At 39.8% G+C, this 22,815-nt stretch overlaps 1 protein-coding gene across 1 annotated transcript in view; it reads left to right on the forward strand.

The window, feature by feature from the left end:
* The first annotated feature begins 9,001 nt into the window (after positions 1 to 9,001).
* Positions 9,002 to 22,815, forward strand: part of plcb1 (phospholipase C beta 1) — a 30,678-nt gene continuing 16,864 nt past the window's right edge. Inside the window, exons 1-12 of the mRNA XM_069658055.1 lie at positions 9,002 to 9,436; positions 12,642 to 12,719; positions 14,337 to 14,405; positions 15,364 to 15,504; positions 15,592 to 15,671; positions 17,791 to 17,844; positions 18,424 to 18,499; positions 18,953 to 19,053; positions 19,345 to 19,508; positions 21,405 to 21,551; positions 21,713 to 21,870; positions 22,394 to 22,476. Coding sequence (XP_069514156.1) covers positions 9,338 to 9,436; positions 12,642 to 12,719; positions 14,337 to 14,405; positions 15,364 to 15,504; positions 15,592 to 15,671; positions 17,791 to 17,844; positions 18,424 to 18,499; positions 18,953 to 19,053; positions 19,345 to 19,508; positions 21,405 to 21,551; positions 21,713 to 21,870; positions 22,394 to 22,476 — 1,250 coding nt within the window. The 5' untranslated portion in view covers positions 9,002 to 9,337. The remainder of the gene's footprint in view (positions 9,437 to 12,641; positions 12,720 to 14,336; positions 14,406 to 15,363; positions 15,505 to 15,591; positions 15,672 to 17,790; positions 17,845 to 18,423; positions 18,500 to 18,952; positions 19,054 to 19,344; positions 19,509 to 21,404; positions 21,552 to 21,712; positions 21,871 to 22,393; positions 22,477 to 22,815) is intronic.

Raw genomic sequence — 22,815 nt, forward strand, 5'->3', positions numbered from 1 at the left:
TCCTACAGAGCTGAAGAAAGCTTCGCTCTGCTCAACATTTCAGAATAGACTCTTTGTTGCATGAGTCTTATGTTACTGAGTGGGATAGACGATTAATTCCATGTGCCAAAACCAGCAGAGAAGCTTCATTTTGCACACATTAAATTTAGCCAAAATCCAATCAGGTCAAATACATTTGCTTCTGCTCTTTATTATTTCAACCTTTTCTTCTGCTTACAACATAGACAGATTCAGTCTCTGAACACATCTCACCATTTGAGAGACTTGACCACAATTTAAAAGTTGCCAACAGTGTGTGGGATTTCTGCTTCCTTTAACTTGACAGGTTTTTTTGTTTATGTCAAATTTTAAACCTTTCCTTTTCTTGGCACTTTCAATACATTTAAGATGTGATTGATGGAAGCCACAGCCACCCTCCGCCTACAGAATTTATCAGAGACAACATCAAAATGCTACCAGCTCCAGTCCAAGGAGATTCTCAACATCGAGCCAAACAATGGATGCAGTGATACGTGGCACTGGATTCAACTGTTGGCAAATGTTACATCTACAGCATGCATGATTTTAATAATGGATAAGTGTTCCTAATGGTCCGTTCTGCTAAGTTTTGCCGACATCTCTTTCACAATGCAACACCTCTGTCCTGAATGACAGTTCGCTGTATAAGCCATACCCTAAAGCATCCCGTCTTTTTTCCTCTATATGGGACCATAACTAACAGAATTAAAAACATGTTGTATTGAGGAAGACTTGAAACTCAATGATTGAGACCAAAAAGTAATTGGGGAAATGTTTACTGGGGTAACAAGTCAAGTGAGTTCTACCATTGGAGTCACCCCCTGCTGGACTTGCAGAGTGCAGGTTTAAGACACTTCAAAGTTGGCTTTGCTCTTCAAACCTAAAGGCTACGTCGCTTCTTTCGTACCATTTGTTTGCCCTCTTTTGCCGAGCTTGTGTATGGCGATGCCTCCGATTCCACAATTTAGCTACACTCCCAACCTCGGCTGTTTGTTTGTCTGCTTGCCTCTCCTTTTTATTCAAAACTTGGTGTGATTTTTGACAGCCCTTTCAAATTTGACAAACAAATCACTTAAACGTAAAGGCCATCTTCCTCCAAATGAGTTTGAGAGAGTCATTCACACATTTATTACTTCTCGCTTGGATTATTGTAACTCCTTGTATTTTGTTGTAGATCAGTCATCTCTTCGTTGCTTACAGCTGGTTCAGAACGCAGCTGCCCGTCTTCTGACTGGGAAAAGACGACAAGATCACGTCACACCAGTACTGGCTCCTGTCAGTTTTAGGATCCAGTTTAAGATTGTATTACTAGTTTTTAAAACTTTAAATGGGCTGGCACCATTATACTTTTCTAAGTTGTTGCACCAACATGCTCCAGTCAGAGCACCGAGGTCAACATATCAGATGCTCTTGGATGCTCCAAATCCACCCTCCAAACCAGAGGTTGTGGTGGAGTTTTAAGCTTGTACAGCACTTTAGTCAACTTTGATGGTTGTTTAAATGTGCTATATAAATATACTTTGACTTGGCTTGAGTTGAAATCATGCAGCAGGGGGTTTCATTTCTGTTTAGACCATAAAATATTAGATTCTGGAAAAAGGTGGTGGACCAAGCCAACATTACCATTCATAGAGCCACACTGCTAGCATGGCTGAGAAGACTTCATTTTCCCCTCAGCCCAATTCGATACTGTCGTGATGGTTTGGTTTCATTTAATCAGGTTTGGTGATTATCCATAATGGAAGTGTATGCCTCCACCCAGTGCAATGGCTTTAAATTCAATTTCTCATGTTGAACTAGGGAGTATTTCTTCAGGAAAAAGTAGTGAACCAGCATCCTCTCTGATCTCAGGAAATTCAGACGAGCTTCTTTGGAAAGGTGCTTATCAGAGCAGTGAGGGGGGCGATGCTGCTGCCACAACATCCGGATGCACTTTACATGTCTGGGGCTGCACCAAGAAAACATGAAGACATTTTTCTGTTTCTTTGCTGCTCTGTGGGTTCGCTGGCTTTTGAATGTGTGTGCAGGCAGCTCAGGGGTATGACTGAACACATCGTAGGCACAGAGACTCTCTGAGCTGCCAGAGGTTCTGAGCCAAACTTCACTTCAAACTTGACTGGTTATGAAACCCACTGAATCAGAGTCCTTATAGTCCTTACAGCAGGCCTACACACACACACAAACACACACACACACACACACACACACATACACACACACGCAGCATCACCAATACAAATCCATATGGGTACTATATCCATGCACACACAAATGTGCTCTCAAACACACACACACACACACACACACAAACACGCGCTCACACACACATACTTACGTCTTTTCTGGTCCTGAAATAGCTCTCAGCCTCCCACTCTCCCTTATATAAGCTCCCAGCACAGCACGGAGATCTGCTGGTGAAGACTGGGGTGTGTTAGTGCATGCCTGTTTATGTGTGTGCACCTCTGTCTGTGTGAGTGCCAGTGTGTGGGCAGTAGGAGTGTCTTGAGTCTTGTGTTTAAGTATATGTGCGGAAACATTTATATGTGTTTGGTTGGTTTTTTGCTGGTGGTGCAGTGTGCAGGCATTAGAAGACAAAATCCTGAAGAAAAAACTTTATTTAACAATTTTATTTTTCTAGTTTGTAGTTTTGGTCATGTTCTGTTATGGCTCTGCTGAGAGGTTGTGATATGCAACACGTTCAGTCAGACAATGATATGGGGGAAACAAACCAGTTTTAAAGACAGTTATCAAATCCAAATTGCAATTGAAAAACATACGAAAAGTTCAGAGGGTCAAAATTAAGACTAAAAAATCACAGTGTAATTTTACATTAAATTAAAGCCCCAGATCACACAGTATGCACTTTTCTGCAGTGCAAGGCCTTCCCTTTAGGTAGAAAGTGTTTAGTGCCCTGCTCATGCACACTACAACGTCTCCTATTTACAATATGCCGCAGTGCTGTTTTCTTTGCTGTTTTAAGCGAGGAAAAACTAACCTGATTGTTGCTAACTCTTCCTCACAGACATGCAGCCGCCACCCTCACAACAGTCAAAGTTAATGTAGCTACCGCTAGCTACAGCACCGGCCTTATTCATTACATTTTTTTTAAGTAAATAATTTAGGACTCATGATCTAAAGTATGGCTGCATTGGGGTGCCTCACAGCTAGAAGGTTCCTAGTTCGAACCCCGATTCGGACAAAGTGAACCTTTCCATGTGGAGTTTGCATGTTCTCCCCGTGCATGCGTGGGTTCCCTCAGGGTACTCCGGCTTCCTCCCACAGTCCACAGACATGCTCGTTAGGTTAATTGGTGACTCTAAATAGCCCCTAGGTGTGAGCGTGAAAGGTTGTCTGTCTCCGTGTGTCAGCCCTGTGATTGACTGGCGATCAGTCCAGTGTATACCCAGCCTCCCACCCAATGACAGCTGGGACCCTGAACAGAATAAGCTGTATAGATAATGATAATGGATGGATCTAAAGTAGTTGCTTCAAAAGAATCTGGGAATATTTCCACCTTTTTGTTGTTCATAAAAAAATCGTCTGAAAAAATAAACTGACTCAAGAGTCCATATGGAGAAGATGAAGTTAGATGATGATCATGATGAGTTAAGCTGGTCCATAGAGGGGATTTTTTACATACTCTCTTTCATACTGTTTTACATTATTCCCTTGGTATTACCAGCCACATATGCTAATTTTTTACTGAAAGAAAATACAAACAATAAGAATTATTTTTTCCCTCTTATAGCTGGAAAAAATTGCTGGAATAAAACAGTTATGTTCCTTATCCTCTTTAACATAAGACCCAGGTGGAATCTTGTATTATTAAGTCTTAAATTATTAATGTGGTAAAGAAATCTATCGAGGAATCTCTGCCCCAAAGTGCCTTAAACTGTCAGTATTTAATTTCCAATGGTTGTGTATGTTTGCCCCGTTCATTGGACTTTTATGTAAATACAGATTCTGAACTGTATCCATCCGAGGCGAAACCTCCCACCTCTGCTGTGGGAGCTCCACAAAGCCTCCGTCTTATCTCACCTAGGTGCACACAGAGCACCTTAACTGCTCTTTTGTGCTTGTAGTCATAAAACTGGTCGATGCTTACCCGGTGAAACAAAGGGCCTGCTGTGTTTATGTGAACAATACTGGATTGTTATCTGGACTAAACAGAATTTATTTTTGTTCTGTGAGCTTCTCCTTAATTATAACCTGATGATGTCAGACGCAGAGACAAAGCTCATGACTTGTTTTTTGGTGCAATGCCAAGTTTGTATTAAACGTAGTATTAATTTTGTATACTCACCAATACAACCGGCTCTGGCTCTGACTAACAGTATCGGGCACAAACTCACAGTGTCATGGCAACATGAGTCTCTGCACGTGTCTTTTTATGCATTAATGTGTGAGTGTGTAGGAGGCTGCAGGCTGACAAACTGGGCCTTGGATGAGCGCATATCAATATGTGATGCATTATATTTGTGTTTAAGATGGTGTGGGGGTCAAGAGGTCACACTGTGACATTGGAAGAATGCTGCATGTTCTTGTGTTGTATAAAATGTGCATGTACGGATCAATACTATACTGCAGTGCGTAGGCGTGTATTGAAGCAAATGGCTGTGTGCTTCGTTAGCAGCGTCTGTTTTTGTGCGTCTTAATGCAAAGACACTAACGGCACAAATAGATGCTTTTATTGATCACAAACACTGATTGGAAGAAGAACATGAGATGCAGTCTTGTAACAAAATATCAAAGTGTGCAGTTCCTAAACTGGCAGGAAATTCACTGACTATTTTGGCAAACTAATAATCATCTAATAGTTTTTTAACAAGCCAAACATTCTTTGCTTCCAGCTGATTACATGTGAGCATTTGTAATAGTTTCCTCTTTTATATCGCAGTAAATTGGAAATCTTTGGGGTTTGGACTGTTGGTTGGTCACAATAAGCAATTTGAAGACATCAGCTCGGGCTCTGAGATAATGTCTTGAGAATGATCCACCATTGTATCACATTTTATAGAAATGGTGATTAACAAGCTATAATATTTTCCTGAACTTTGTATTATCATCATTCAGAGTTTGTAAGACATGGTTTTCTTTGCTCTGGTTTTGGCATAGCTGTCTCTGACATTTCTGCAACCACGACAATGTAACAAACAAGTTGGAGTTTAATGATAGATATTTTTGGAATTATTTGAATTTAAAAAGTCGACAACAACATCTCTTCCCAGAAAATGTGCAAGCTTAAAAATGAAACAGTTAGTAAAGCAAACTTACTGGCTCCTAATCATATCTTATCATGTCTAATTTCTCATTTGATTTTTACTTTTTCTGGCAGAAAGGAGATTTTAATAAGTCTCTGTTAGACTTTGTTCAGACTACAGGGAAATTAGATTTGTTTCTCAAATCATGTCTGTTAGAAAGACTGTCCGCACCGTTGTTTGCAAGTGATCAGATCAGATGTGCGTCAAGATATCACCAGCCTATCTGAAGAGGTTGCTGTGGTAATTACTTAGGCATTAGTTACCATATATACTGACGATGTTGCTTTTTCAACATGGGAAGCATGACGTATGGAGATCCAACACCTCGCCCTCCAAACAATTGCACTGTCAAATTGCATTGCAGAACTCCTTCCTTCAGCGATTGGCTGCTAGTTGAGCGGATTTTGCTCAGCGGCTCCGAGCCACTTTCTTCAATCTGGATTTGATGTTGTCATTGTTTCACATTGTGAGTGATGCAAATGACCCTTTGTATACGATTCTAATGTCTCGACTGAGAAATATGCAGAAATCCCAGCTGACAATGTTGTTGACATTCCACATTCTAGCATGTCTCACCGTCCTTCTTTTAATGCACATGAATTTGTTTCCAGTCTCACGTTCATATTTACATGTAGTACTGATATCAACACAAAAAAAAGTCCTCATCAAGGATACATCTCCTCTTTCTGCACGCTATTCCCAGGTTACACCCCTCACCTAAACCAAACAGTATTTCCAGTAGTTGAGAACACATCTAACAGACAACCTCTGGCTGTTTGCTACATGTGTGAAACAGTAACTCCAGGCTATCTCCAGATCTCATTCTCTAGGTCCTTGTCCGTAGTTCATATGTTAGAACAGCTTGAGGAGGGCCACAGTCTGGGTAGTCCAATGACAGCACTACTGTTTTAATCAGTAGCACTTTCTACAAATAAAATAATTTCTATGAAATTTGCAGTCTGTCAGTAATCATTAGTTTCATCCCTGCAGAGAGAGATGAATTCATCAGTGAACACAACAGATGTTCCTTTGATATCAGTGAGGATGCATTTATTTTTACAGGCAACTTATTGAATTAATGGGTTAGTCTGCTGCTCTGCAAACAATTAACTTGTTTTAATGAGATCACTTCACAGAAAACTGTTTTTTCACTTTGTTTAACAGTGTCATGCTCTTAAATGCCCTTGTATATTTCTTGATCATGTGCTCTTATTGACTAGGCTTTTTATGCATCAAACCTGCCAATAATATGTCTGATTTTGTGTTTGGAGGCAGCGACATGTGTCTGATTTCTGGCTGTTTTCCGTTGTCTGTGTTGTTTTTTAAGTGTTCATATTCAATTATTCAGTCTCTCCACTGTGTCGCCCACTCTCTTCCTCTGTTATTATTAGTCCTGTTTGTAAACATAAAAAAATCTAATTCCAACCCATGTATTTTTAAGAGCACAATATCATATCAGAATATCAATATGTATAGTAAGAAGGTTGTTATCGCAGAATGGAACCCCAACAGGTGCAGCAGTCTCACCCTGACAGTAAACAGCACCTCTTTAAACACGCCGACGTCAAATTTACCGGACTTCTTTCGGCGGATTGATATGATTACAGTTAGTCCTCCGGATTGTATGATTAGAGCCGCATCCCTAGCAACGGTCTGTTCTTCATAACAACGGTCTGTTTTCGAGAAATAGCAGACGTCGGAATGCCGTAATGAACAAATCAGAATCAAGTAGTTAACACAGCCGTGTAATGACTGAATAATAGTTTGCTTTCAAGTCCAATCCAAGTATTGCCAGAATACAATGTTTTTTCAGTAAAAACGTCTTTTTTTTATTATGCAGGGGAAAGCCATGTGCCATGAATGATGAAGAGGTGAATGAATCATCAATAGTCTACTTATGACATTTTTATTTGTTATGATAATTTTTAAAACAAAAATATTCCTTTTTGCTAGAATATGTTTTATTTATTTGAATCAGATTACTTTTATAAACTCAAGATAGTTTATAATAGTAATAGATGATGCAATTTTTTCTGAACTACGGGTCTGATGAAACATTCACAGGGTTTCGCTTGCATACATGCCCTTAGTGACTTTCCTTTAAACATCTTTGAGAAGAGGAGGAAGCATATGTCCCTATATCGAAGTGCCAGCAAACACAGTCCCAACAATCTAGTGTAGCAAGCTACACGGCAGCGTCTTACTTCTTGACATACTTCTCTTGTAATTATAGAATATTTATGCAAAAGAAGAAATAAACTTCTAACTTTACACTATTTTTTTAAAGAAACAAGTGAAACTAGGAAAATCCACTGAAATAAAGAGGAACTAATGCTAATGTAAGTGCAGCAAATGCAGAATCTAAAATAAAAGGCCATACTTGCCATACTTCCCACCAAAGTCCTAAGCTGTCCAACCTTAAAATGACATACAACAAACTTACTAACAACATTAAATAAAAAAACAACACTCTATAGCAGAAATGCTTACCTGATCCTTCAAAATAAAGTCTTTGCTTCAAACCAAATAAAAGTAATTCCAAATGTACATTCTCCTATTTCTAATATACCCATAGACTGTAGAGATAGATAATTGACATAACCACTGTGACGTCACCTATTGGTTTGTCAACACAACAAATAAATCAAATTAAGAAAACACCGAAGAAGCTAACAAAAGACACAGATACTTGCTAATTAGTCCTAAACAAAATTTCTTAGTTTCACTTCTTTTCACTTTCACTTTTTTACCAGGCTGCAAACTGATTTAATTCTGCTGTAAAATTGGGCATTTAAATATAGGGCCTAATGGGGATTGACTCGCTTTTGGAGCCAGCCTCAAGTGGCCACTCAAGGAACTGCAGTTTTTTTGCACATCTGCGTTGGCTTTTCTTTCTGCCCCGGAGTTTGCTGCTAAAATATATTGCAACAACATCACACTGCTACACAAGCACAGAGAAACTAATAGTGCCTTAACTACAATGACTGTCTATGTGACCAGAAAATGATGTGACGTAGGATCCTTTTTTTATGTACAGATCAAATTTACCAACCATAACCTACAGACATAGTCTTAGCCCCCCCGCCGCCAAGCCTAAAGAGATTCAGAGGGTGGCACAACGCCCTGACCTCAACACCAATGGCCTCACCGCCCAATATGAGTGCCAAATCTCTCTAATGCTGACCAAGAGCAAATCCCTGCAGCCAAAACGTGATGGAAAGTCTAAAACCAGACGTGTAGCAGCTCTTATAGCAGCAGATTAATACTCATGATTTAGGATTGAGAATCATACATGAGTGAAATTTTGTGTCCACATACTTTTGGCAATGTAATATGTATTCAAAAGTGGCCTCATTTGACCGTAATCCTGGTTAGGTTTGAATCACCCTGCACTAAATCGCCCACTCTCTTTCCCTTTTTCTCCCACCAGCTCTTTATTCTCTCTCCTCCTCTTTTCCCTCCTTCCTCTTCCTCTCTTTTCATTTCACTCCATCTCTCCCACTCTCTCCTTTCTTTCTCTCTCTATCTCTCCCTGTCGCTGCTGCTCTCCCTCTCTTATCCCTCCCCCATCTGTGGGAAGCTGCCGTTGTGCGCATGTCGCCGATGAGTCAATTTGTGGAGGCAGTGCACGCACACACACACACACACACACACACACACACGCACACACACATATATCCTGTCTCCCACGAAGGCATCTGTTTCAGTCTGTCTCTCTGTGAGATGCAGCATCAACAGAGGAGAGAGGGGGAGACAAACAGGGGGAGGGAGGGAGAAGAGAGGAGGGAGGAATAAGAAAAGAGAGAAGAGAGAAAGAGGACACAGAGCAGAGTGAAAGAGGAGAGAGAAGAAGGAGGACTGACATTAAAAAGAGTGACAGAGGAGGGAAAAAAGGAAGACAAGAATCAGAAGAGAAGAGGAGAGGATGCTGCTGCCTGACTTCTGAGGAGTTTGGGCTCGGACATGACAGAGATGCAGCATCCAAGTGTCTGAGTCTGAGCATCTACAGTTTGTGTGTGTGTGTGTGAGAGAGAGAGTGTGTTTGTGTGTGTGAAGCCATGGCGAGCGCTCAGCCGGGGGTCCATGCATTGAAACTCCAGCCTCCCTCCGTCTCTCAAACACTGAAGAACGGAAGCAACTTCATTAAATGGGATGAGGTAAGGATGCTGATTTTCATCAAACCAAAGTTCTTTATGTTTTTTAGCCTTTAAATCTCAAATAATTTAAAGGGTTAAGCTTTTATTTTGTCATATTTCCGTGTAATTCAGAAATGTGACAATATTATTATCATTCCCAGTTGAATTAAACTCCACTTCAGTTGAATCAAAGTGAGAGAAGAGGAGGAGGAAGAGGAGGAAATGTGCCCTGTTGTCAGATGTGTTTACTATTCATTTGTTGACAGAGATTTGGCAGTAAGTACCTGTGGATTAGACGCCATAGAGACAGACAGAAGTGTGTGTGCATGTGTGAGAGAGGCACGCAATTGTGGTCAATATCTCAATTGCCACCTGTTGGTGTGGAATCTATTAGTATGCATTTACTGAACTGTGTGTGTGTGTGCATGTGTGTGCATGTGTGTTCAAATGTGTATAAAACTTACACATGCAGAACTCCTCTTATGCTGTAATGTGCACAGCCAACATAATTGGAGGTATTTGTGGAGTTGTGGAGTGTGGGGGTGTGTGTGCTGGTATGCTGAAGTACGGGCCCTGACTATAAGAAACGTGCCGTCCGGTTGCCATGGTAACTGGCATGGTTACCACCACCTAAACAGATACGATGTGTGTGAGAAAGAATGGATGTTTTTTTGGCTCTTTTGTGTGTGTGTGTGTGTGTGTGTGTGTAAATCAATGTATCGAGCCATATAATGTCATGAATCATACACACAGAAGAGCTAATCCAATACACTGTCAAATCAATTCAACATTATTTAACACTGTGTGTGTGTGTGTGTTTGTGTGTGTGTGTGTGTGTTTTGATATCTGAATATCCATGTTGAGCTGAGCTTTATGAAAAATAGAATTGGTTGCTATGCCAACAAGTGACAACCAGGGATGTAGTTAACATTTTCTGAGCGTTTTCTTCTTGTGTTTATTCTCTGTGTGTGAGGAGAGCAGCTCAGACAGCAGAGACCATGGCCTTTTCTGAAAACATGTTAATAAAATATGTACAGAACTTTATGAGCACCGACATGTTCACTCATATTACAGTGGACTATTCCTCACAACAGATCCAGGATGGCAGGATATAAAGTAACTGGAGTGCAACAGCCGACCACACTGTACATTACATGAGCACTCTTTGATGTGCTCTCTACAGCCGTTGACCTTTCATAGGAACTGCAGACGTTCTTTGGATTTCTTAATATTTACAGAGTTCATTTAAAGCACGAAACAGCTATTTTATGCCTAGATTGATTCATGCTCATATTGTAATATTTTAGTACCCTCAAAAATATGAGGTTAGAAACTGAACTGTCGTTAACACCAGTGTTAAAGGAAGCAAATAGCGCTGACAGTGACAACCCTAGCTAGCTTGTGGGACCTGTGTATCATGTAGAAGGGATGTTTCGTTGGACGTAGACATAGTTTATTCCCCCTAATGCAAGATTAGTCATCATATTTTATATTTTCCAGGGAAATATCAGAAGAGAAAACCTACCAAATGATTTTTTTTGTTGTTGGTTTGGATATTGGCATATAAGGGCCAGTGTCCACTAACGTTTCTTACTGCCGCTTACTTTTGCTTGGTTACAATTCCCTTGATGGTGACTGTTAAGTCTTTTTGAAATTGCTCTGTATGCTTAATATTTGCTTTTATTCAAGGAAATTTTACAAAAACAAAAAAACAATGGAAAGTAATCGTGTGCTGGCATTAGCAGCAGCTCTAGACCTGGAAATTGTACCCTCGATAAAAACAGAAGAATTAGCTTCTCTTCCAACATTGTTGTTGACAAAGCTGATATCTGAAGTCCCGTACCTTCTTGATCTTGACAAGCACGACGGTGTTCCAAAAGTTTAACTATTTTCAACTGAGAGTGCTGTGAGCACAGCTGACGCTGAAGGCTTTTTTTGCGTTTGGGATGCCGAGCGCTAAAAACACTGAACTGCATTGATTTTGAAGAGAAAATAGGCATTGTCAGCGCAAAAAACATTGTTAGTGGACACAGGCCCTAAGTGACGATCAGTGCAAGTCTTGATTAAAAAAAAAACCATCTATATATCGTCATGTTTTGTTTTAAAATATGTCAGAACTGGTTGTTTACAACAACTGCTGAAAACAACTTACTGCATGTTTACGTCGATAAGTGACATAAACATCGATAAGTGATGAGCAAAATCAATAAGTGAGTCTAATTGCAAAGTGAAAAATAGAGGTGTGGATGTTCAAAGTATTGGACTCTGGAGCTCGCCTTCCTTCTCCCTTCAGTGGTCAATAATTACAACAATCATTCATTAACATTATCAGTTACCTTTGTTTTCTAGTACATAACTTGAAAGTATATTTTGCTGAGTTTCAGTATTAATTGACCAATCACAGGACAGAACAGAGGACTGTTTAACAAGTCAAAGATATCTAACCTTTGACTATTGACTCTTGATATTTAATTTGGACAGTGGTTGAGAAGCATTACGATCCTATACCTAAGGAAATGTAACAATACTGAACTGCATTTAGGTCTTATTCAAACTCAGGTACAGCGAATTAAACCATAGGTGTGTTATTTTAAACCACCAAAATAACACACCTACACCAAAAGCCTTACGTAGCAATCATGATCTATGCTCCATTGTGTTTTGTGTCTGTGTTTACCATGTGTTTCGTTAACAGTAGCTTTAACTGTCTTTATTTTTGCCTTCTTGGATTCAGTTTCTTATTACTGATGAGATAATGGGCTTATAAACAACATATCCCCTTATGGTTGCCTCATTTGCTGCCAAGATCTGAATGAAATAATTACAAGATTCATACAGCTGAACCCCAGTTTATACTAGATTTATATTACATTTCGCCCCTGTAATTAACCACATGAGCTGGTCCTCTGAAGCATCAGCTTCATATAAAGTGTAAATGCTTTTCAAACAGCAAACATCAGGACAGCTGCAGTGCCTGCATCCACCTCCAACCAATTACAAAATGTCATGGTGGGTTAATATGGCAACATTTGAGAGTTGCACGTCCATATTTACCCCACTTTTTTCACCCTTACAGTTTCCTGTTTAATAAGCAGATTTAAACTATGTGGTAGAGAGAGAGGGTTGAGCTTGTGGAAAGTTTTGAGTGTTAAAATGTTTATTATTTGAAAGCTTTTGTGACAGTTTTAAAAAGTATTTTCTTATATTTTTCCACCTTTCTCTTAAGGATCTGTCCACAGTGAACCCAGTGACTCTGCATGTGGATCAACATGGATTTTACCTCTACTGGACTGATCAAAACAAGGTTGAACGCACACACACACACACACACACGCACACACACACACACACACACACACACACACACTGTCCTGAATCGCCTCTACATGTAGGCCTATATTAGCCTGATGATGAGGAACAAATTTAGCTTCATGCTAAAAGTGAAGTTAATTAATTCAGTCCTAATTTGACTCATCAATATTCAGACCTGAGTAGTCAAGTCATCAGATTGGGATGAGGGTCACACACAGTTCTCAGAGACTAATCATATATTAGTTAAGATATAACTCTTACATTACCCTCTTATTTATGCAAAAGAAACCTTGAACAGTGCAGGTTTGCTTCTCTTTTTTAAATGGGACATTTTCTAATCTAATATATTGTACTCCAGTATTCTATTCTATAATATATTAAAGTGCTGTATAATATATTGTTGAAATATACCAGAGGCAATATCCGTATTTCCTTCACAGTTTAATTGAGAGTCTCTGAAAACATATCAGTTCGCCAGAGTGGGCTTTGTTTTGCAGGATGTTGCCAGTGCACACACTAGCCCGCTATCTAAGTGACCATCACAGTGAAGCTTTTTCTCTTTCCCCAAAAAGACAGCTGAATACAATGTTGACAGACTATTTTTTCCAAAACCATGATCTTTTCCTTAACTTAACTACATAGTTTTGGTGCCTCTACTTAACCAAACTATGACTGTTTCAAAAAACAAAACAAAACTGGTTTAGCTAGTTTAGAGTATCTATTTGCATGTAGTTAGATTTAGGGAAAGATCATGGTTTGAGCCCAAATAAACATCTATTTGGCTAATTTATTGATATCAGAATACAGACAGATTGATTTTTGTTGTTGGGCATAATTTATTCCACCTAATGTTAATATATTTTAACAATATAATATATTTTATTATTTAATATAAGTTTGTAGTTAAATAGGTGCAGGTGTCCATAGCAACAATACTTGCTATTTCTGTTGCTGTTGTAAGCTAATGCTAACTGTAACTTATTAAATTAAGCTAACCATGGCCTTCTACAAATAAACTTTAAAAATGAACACATGAATCTAGCTTCTTTTTTTTTCTGTTGCTAAGTGGCTCTGGTAAAATGGCATTAATACAACACAAGATATGCTGATATACAAAATAACGAACAAGAGGGAGTGTCAACCATGATGCTAATGATCTTTTTAGTCAAAAATTGGATTGTGGTGGATTATTCCATACACAATTAACAGGAAAGCTTGCATAAAAAAAATCCAGATATGAAAAAACAATCTTAATGCAATTCTGTTTTGATTATTATATCACATTTGACCTTAATTATACTCTCATACGTGAAAACAAGTATATATAACTGCATGAATACTGGATGTCTTTGCTGTAAATGTGCTATAAATATACTAACAAGAACTGTACCAATAAACCAAAATGAAAGGCTGTAAAAACAACGGAAAAGGGATTGCAAAGAGCGAGCATATAGACAGCATGTGCTCATTGATTGTCACACACACACACACACACACACTCTCTCTCTCTCTCCAGGTGGGCTTAAATCCTCAGCAGGAAACAGGATGAAGCATTTACCTCCCAGGTACCAGCTCACTGTATGTGTGTGGGTGTCTGTGTTTTCTGTAGGAGACAGAGTTGTTGGACCTCACCCTGGTGAAAGATGTCAGAACGGGGAGAAGCACCAAAACACCCAAGGTACTCCACTTCACCTTTCACCCTTTATATGTCAGGTCTTTGCTTTCTTACGCCTGCATTAGCTCTCCCCTTTGAGACCTCCTTTATTCTCCTCAACTGCGTCTCTGTGACCTCACACTAACCTCTCGCTCAATGGTTGCTTCATTCATGTAGAACAACTGATGTTTTAGTTTCCTTTTTTGTACTTGTATCATCTTTTAAAAGTGAGTTTGGCTTCACTCACTTCATGTTTCTTGTACGTTTTATTCTTTTATTGTGAGTTTCCTGATTTGATCTATATCTCTCTACTGCTAATTTTAATGCTTAATGCTTAAGTTGTCAACATATTTTATCTTCCTACCTCTGGAAAGCCATTTGTTCACACTGCTTTGTTTAGCAGTCCATAAATAACGAAGAATGTGACATATATTGTTCAGTGGACATAGGTTTCTCTAATGATTTTCAATCAAGATTACCGCAGCTGCTTTGCAAATCTCCAATAATCTCCTCCCTCTGTTCCTCCAATACCTCCTCATTTATTTTGTTTCCTAGAAATTGATGTTCGATTTGTAACGTTGCTTTTGGTAGCAGAAGAAAAGCTCCTTTAGAGCTGCAGGATTCTCCCTCGCTAAGTCTCCTCAGTTTAGTTAGAGGAGGGGATTAAACTGATTGTTATCACACCTAAAACCCTGAAAACGCAAGAAGAAAAGGTGAAAAAGAAGAAAGATGTGTATATATAAGGGCCTAGACTTAAAAATACCAGACCTCCCCTTTAAACTGTAAGCTTTTACAGCCAAGAAACATTGTAGCATATGTACCATTAGCATGTAAAACAACATAGTTAACGCATATCTTTAACATTATTGCCTTGACAGATAAAAAGCAAATAAATTGCTCCAAGCACACCATCCATCTCCCCCGTGTGCCTCCAGCGAGGCTCAGTTTCAGCCGACATATTTCCCTCTCTGTCGTCCAACAGGAGGCCAAGCTGCGGGAGCTGCTGGATATTGGAAACCTGGTCGGAAGGCTTGAGAACCGCATGGTTACCGTGGTTACTGCATCAGACCTCGTGAACGTCAACCAGCTTAACTTCATCGCCTCACAGGAGGACGAAGCAAAGGTAGTAATGTCACTACAGTGATGATGTCAGAGATGATGATGATGATGATGATTATGATGATGATGATGGAGGGTTTGATTTCTGTAGGTTTGGTGTGAGGAACTTTTTTCTCTGTCTTCCAATCTGCTGAGCCACAACCTCAACAGAGACCACGGTCTGTTAAAAGCGTGAGTAAACACACAAACACAAACGCACACACACACACACGCCTGTACACACTTTATCTTCCGTCAGTTTAAATAAAGTTTCTGTTGATATATTTTTATCTTTCTTATTTTCTTAACAAATTACCACCAACACTTTATTTTGAATCATTTCGACATCCACTGTCCTGCTGCTATAATTCTAACTATAGCATCATGTGAAAATAGTCTCCAGGAAATGCACTATTTCTTCCTGTTTTATTTATGTTTGCTAAAAAAAAACAGTTCAGTGTTAGGAAACCAGAAGCCTGGAAACCAAATGAATCTGCAGGTTAATGCTTTATCCACTCTGGCAGATGTGTCTTGTCCCCGTCACGTTCAGGCAGATTTCTATCCGACCTGATTTAGGTCGGACCAATCACAAACGTTTATCTAGCATGGGGCAGGTTTTGATAAAATCACAGCACTGTTTTATGACCTCAATCAAAAGATAGAAAGTTAAACAATTAAAAAAAAATTTGAGGTCTACAAATATAATTCTTAGATTTTATTAACATAGACATTACAGACCTTCAGTTGATGAAGTGATAAAGACCTCAAATGTTGCCGACGCTCTAAACTGTATGTGGGAGAATAATGGATACTTATTTGCATATATTGACCTCCAAAGGGTGTTTCAAATTCTAAACTTTAAGGCCCCTATCTTAGGTCCAAAGTGGTGCACAGTGCAGCAGAAATGAAAAAGAAGAAGAAGAGATTTAATCTTAACTCCGTAATTACAAACATGCAACACACACATAGGCCCGAAATGCACACACGCACAAACAGGACTCTATGGACATGCATTAATGGAGAGTTGTCAGAGTGAGGGGGCTGCACATGGACATGCACCCCGAGCAGTTGGGGGATTCGGTGCCTTGCTCAAGGACACATTGACAGTGCTCAGGAAATGAACTGGCATCTCTCCAGCTACCAGTCCCAATTCCATGGTTGGTCTGTACCGGGACATGAACAGGCCACCCTCCAGTCCCTGCAGACTGAGCAATCGTCTACCCCACAATGTCATTGCTGTTTTCCAAGCAATACAGTGCTCATTGTATTCACGCCCAGCGCCTACATTTTGACAGTAGCAAATTCACTTGCGCCATCTGCAGTGTTGGCAGATCAGATTGACAGTTTCCTGCCCAATTACAACTCAAAACCAGCCCAATTCAATAAAAACCGTCCCAAATCATAACCTTGCCAGAAACCTGCGTAAAACCATAAAACCATTACAAATACAACAGAAAACAGATCATAAGCATATAAAGCTTCATATCTCCATCAAATAACCAAAGATAAAATGTTTGATAAATATGCTATCGCAACCCAAAAAGAGTGCAGTTAGACAACCAAATACAAATTTGTGTCGTGGTGGCATCATGGTGCCATCTGGTGTCATGGCGAAACCGCAATAAAGTGATCAAATACTGCCATGAAATGTGACACCAAAATCCAACCTATTTAAAAACTATAGGATTATGGAGGAATGAAACTGCCAAAATCAAATATAGATAAATTAATATGACATTAAATGCACCAAAAATATTAAAATGAATAATTATTTAGGCATTCATCAGTGATAAAATGTATGTGACATGGTCAATGATAATGACGTCAAAGTAAATAGGCCCTCCTTTATTCATGAGATTGAATATAACTCATGTTAATCAAATCTGTGAACAATGAGTGATTGGAAACCATGAAATCTTTGTTTTTGACCATAAAATGACAGCTTGTTTGGTGTTCAAAACCCCATCAAATGTTGACAGAAGCAGCCCAAAAGTCATCTACCAGCCCAAAGCATTCCCCAGCCCAAGTTAATCAAAATAAGCCCAATTGGGTGGAACACTGGCCATATGGTATTACAGTTTAATGTGTTTAGGTGCATTGGTGGCACTTCCCTAATTTGAGACAGCGGCAGACAACTGTGCCATTGACCAACAAAAACCCGGTCTAAAGTCAATAGCGTAGTGTTTTCCTTCTTTCTAAAAGGCGCATTATTCATACTGAATGATCTGCATACACATGCTCCTTCTTTTGCGCCCACATACCACCAAAAGGGGTTTGACACGCACTAAATGCACTTGCGTCTTTGTTTCAGGTACGTCAAGTTAACTCTCCAGCCAAACACAGAGGGGAAAATTCCTGTCAAGAAGTAAGCACCTGATTATTAGCACATTTCTTGTCTTTAATCAATGCTTCTGTCTCCGTGTTAACTCTGAGGCACATGTTACAGTAGATGATTGAGCATGTGCGAAAATAGCTCGCCAAAGTCTGCAGAGACACGCACAAACTCAAACTTTGCTCTTTCCTGTCCCTTGCTTCCAAAAATACACTTAATTCCATGTGCACTTGGGAAAGCAAAAACAGGGACAGGATTCACGAAGGTGCTTAATTCAGCACTGACCTGGTAATCAACCACTGCCAGAGCAGGAGATGGATAATACGAAGGGAAGCTGTATTTTAGAAGCAAACCAGGAGCTGAATTAAGGTCAGTTGATAATCCTGGAAGTCGACGGAGGAGAGGTGAAATATTAAGACGGCCAAGATGGTTTGAACGTTTGGGGAGGTGGAGGGAAGGGATTCTGGAATGTATGTTGGGGTAGAGATTGATATAGGGACATTTTGGGATATGAGGGGAAGGAGGAGGGGAAGGTAAGGGATTTCTAGGAAGTGAGAGGAGGACGTTTTGGGTTCAGAGAAGTATTTTAAGTCATGTTGTTGTCTTTTGCAGCATTGTTCGACTGTTTTCATCAGACAGAAAAAGAGTTGAGAATGCCCTGGAGAACTGTAAACTACCCTACGGACGGGTAAACATTTTAAATTACTTTGTAATTTTATTACTGGCAGTAAACGATAGATACACACGAGAGTTAGAATACGCCTTAAAAAGCCTTCTCTTTGGGAAACTACATATTTATAAAACATAATTTATCTTTATCAGGCTATTGTTTGATGTTTTTGAATGACTCACAGTGCATGGAGGGGTGAAATTAGCTCAAATATCTGGGTCACCAAGTTTCGAGCCAAGCGGTTGAAAGCAGAAATTCAGCAGTCAGTCTCTGCTCACATTGAGTCTTACAGTTTAATGGAGATTCCTGTGAACACAGAGAGCATTCTTACAGGGAACACTTGGGGAAATGAATCAAAGATGAGGAAAAATGGTTGATTTTTCATTTGTTTGTTTTTTTACTGCGTGTAGGTAGAGAAGTAGAAAATTAAAATGTTGTTGTGTTAACATCCATTTCCTGTATGTGTGACAGGGTGACAGCATCAAACTGGAAGACTTCACACCTGAAGTCTACAGGAGCTTTTTGGACTCTCTGTGTCCTCGTCCGGAGTTCGGAAATATCTTTAAATTGCAGTGAGTGTTTAGGAAATCCTTCACCTTATTTACACCTGCAGTTGCTGGTGATCTGCTCAAGGATCTTTTAATGTTCAACTAGCTGCTACACAAAATATTATTTTATTAGGTCATAAGTTGTTTTGCTTCAGCCCAATTTCTTTAAGGAATGATCAGACCGATCAAGGCGAAAACATGTTGAAGCCATGTATTGCAGGGCTTTTTAAAGGATCGTGTACTTTGTTTTGAGGATGTGTAGAAATGCTGTAGTGCGCTCTAACCTCAGGCTCTGACTCTGCTGTGCTTCTGTAGAGGAGGGGACGGGGGGAAGCTGTCAGTCGATCAGATGACAGAGTTCATCAATAACAAGCAGAGAGACCCGAGGCTGAACGAAATCCTCTACCCGCCTCTCCGTCCTGCTCAGACACACGCTGCGATGGAGAGGTACCAGCATGACCAGGCACAGCTGAAGCAAGGTACACACACACAAACACACACACAAAATGTTCTTTTGAACATGTACATGGGCTGATACCAAAATGCTCTTCTAACTCTGCCCACAAACCCCCAGAGTGTTTACTGCTAAAATAAGCACTTCAGGTGTTTGTGTTGGACACTGCCAAAGAAATATTTGGCACATACTTCCAATCCAGCAGCGCCTCCAGCATGAATTCTCTTTTTTTATTATTTGATAAGAAAGGAAATTGTTCATATCTCGTTTTCTAATTATAAATGTGTGATGAAGTCCAAGTTTTATTTTAGGCAGACTTTGTTAAAAGTGGTTTTCTGGTAATGTTTTGTAATGTAAAGATGATAAAATATGTTTATCAAGATTCAAACCGCTTATAATAAATGGACTACGTAACTAAAATTAAAATACATATGAGCAGAAATTAAAGTGAGATTTTCTTTTTAAGGTGTTTCTTGTTTTTATCCTTAAAGTTACCGTAGGGTTTCTTAGAAAGGTTCATTTAGAGGACAATGTTGTTACGATCCAATGACATGTTGGGTATGACAACATTAATGACAAGATTTAAAGAGAAATTGATAATATTTTATGATATCTACATTAATCTCAAGTGTTCTGGTTTCTGTCTGTAGTACGCTTGTAGTCCAAGTAGTATTGACCAATCAAGTAACAGCAGGCTGCAGCATATGCAGGAAAAACAGTCCATGAGGAGAGCAAAAGCAGGCGGAACGTAATCAGCGGCTATCTGACAACAATTTAGCTTCTTATTAATCTCTATAAACAGACATCTGCATGTTAGCAGCTAATGATCTGTTCTAGATCTAAAATTTAACTTGAGATAAATTCCCCTGACGCTGTGTTATGAAAGCGTTCAGATTTCCCGACTTCCTCGAATGCATCAGAAATTTTTTAAAAGCGTTTTAAAAGTTTTCTTCTCCTCTTGAGGACAGACCTGACAAAGCTTCATTTTACATTTTACTAATCTGCATCATGATGTTGAAATTGTGATTGTTTAAGTCAATCACAAGAAAAATGGGTTCTTTTTCTGTAAACAATGCAGCACACGGAAAAGTAAGTCGTTTTTCACTAACCACTGGCTACTTGCCCCAGCATGCTCACAGGTGTGCCCAGAGGCTATATCGTCGTCAGACTATAGCTGATGGGATCAGAGATAGTATCTACGTAAAAGACGATGTTACGTAGGAGTGGGACAAAATATGGATTGGCAATATGACATCACCCTGGCTCGTGCAATACAAGTATTGTTAGGCTGGTGCCAAATATCAATATCCTCCTCCATACTCCTCGCAGTGGCGTTTATGACGTGAATGAGGGTACCGTGATTGGAAATTATTTGGCCAAAGAAGAATATAATCAGATATCCTGATGTATCGTTAAATGATTGTCTTGCAATATATCAATTATGGCAGAATCGCTTTATCGTAATATTATCGTTATTGTGGGCCACGTATCACGTATTGTGTCGCGTATTGTGTCGCGTATCGTATCGCGCATCGTATCGCGTATCGTATCACTTATCGTATCGCGAGTTACCCCGGATTCCCACCCCTAATGTTGAGAAAAACGCTACAACGAGCATTTTATGGTGCCATTGATATTCATACCAAAGAAGTACCATAAAGATAAATCTTTTCACTCTGATGCATTATGATTTTTTGTTCGCCTAGGTTTCAGTCACGTTTAAACCTTGCTAACATTTCCAGTTATATCAGGAGAGAAATAAGTTAAAAGTGAAGAGTTACATCTCAGCTCTTTTTATGCATGCAAAATAATATTTTGATAAAGAGAGAACAGGTTTTAGGGGGTTTAGGGGTTTAACAAATGCCAAGACTTTGATATCTGTGTGTGTGTGTGTGTGTGTGTGTGTGTGTGTGTTATGTAGGCTTCATCTCTCTCCAGGCTTTCTGCAGTTATCTGTCCAGTGATGAGAACGGAGTCATCCCGCCTGAGAAACTGGATCAGTCTGAAGACATGAGCTTCCCCCTGTCTCAATATTTCATCAACTCATCACATAATACGTACCTGACAGGTATGCGCACACACACACACACACACACACACGCACACACACACACACACACACACAAAATACACCTATACTTAATTAGTATTTGATTCAATAGTTTGCATTGATTGATTGATGCATCAACGGCTGTTTGATCCCAAGTGAGAGAAAGCGTTGTGTTTCAGCGGGTCAGCTCGCAGGGAGCTCCTCGGTGGAGATGTACCGGCAGGTTCTTCTGGCTGGATGCCGCTGTGTGGAACTAGATGTTTGGAAAGGCCGGACAGCTGAGGAGGAGCCTGTCATCACACATGGCTTCACCATGACTTCAGAAATCCCTTTTAAGGTGTGTATACATCGTAGTGTCATAAGGCATTGGCTTCTGGATAGTTTCAGAGATTATTACGAGATCTTACCTTCTTGAGGGGGCGCTCTGGTGCCTGATGGTTAAGGGTCACTGGTTTCTGAATGCGTCCAAAAGTTTCATTTGGATTTATTATAATTGCAATGATCAATGTTCAGATGAAAAAAAACACAAATTAAATCAAAATACATGTTGAAGTCTTTTTTGTACGTAATAGCATTCTGGTGGTTGTAAGTTAAAGATACCCTCAGTTTATAACACGTTGCAGGCCTCAGGGAATCAATATTTTGAATATCAAAGAAGTGAGTTTGGTGGCGTACATGACGAGGCGTGCTGGGAATCAGGGATTGGTCAAATTTGCGAAAAAGTTGCTGCAATCAGCCAAAATTGCAATGTCAAGAAAATGTTGCAACAATTGGTTGAATTTGCGTGAATTCGGGGGAATGCAACTATGCAACTTCCTGGAGGGACTGATTGATGTCATTTTTACTTATTTTCTTTTCAGGAAGTGATTGAAGCTATTGCAGAATGCGCCTTCAAGACATCACCTTTCCCTGTCATACTCTCCTTTGAAAACCACGTGGACTCGTGAGAATCTGTTATTACTTCTATTTATATGTCACTTAATTTAAAGGTATAATAAGTAGGATTTTTCCTTACATTTTGTCAACAACACATTCAAACTGGGCCCCTTCTCCTGGGCTCCTCGTCACCAGTAGTTCACTCTCGCTCTCTCGCGCGAGAACACGCCCACCTTTGTGCTAGCCAGCTAACCACCAGTTACCTTGCAGTAGCATGCTAACCGCCGGTTAGCTTGTCCTACCCGGTTTGAGGCACCTACCTGTCCAACAGAAAGAAGGCCAACCTTGCATCGCTCTTTCGCCATGTTCGCCGGTCTGAATGGGGCCCAGTTGCAAATTTGAACAA

Source organism: Semicossyphus pulcher, unplaced genomic scaffold (genome assembly GCF_022749685.1).
Source record: "Semicossyphus pulcher isolate SPU_LCO1_2020_fin unplaced genomic scaffold, fSemPul1.0.p SCAF_12, whole genome shotgun sequence".
Taxonomy (NCBI): domain Eukaryota; kingdom Metazoa; phylum Chordata; class Actinopteri; order Labriformes; family Labridae; genus Semicossyphus; species Semicossyphus pulcher.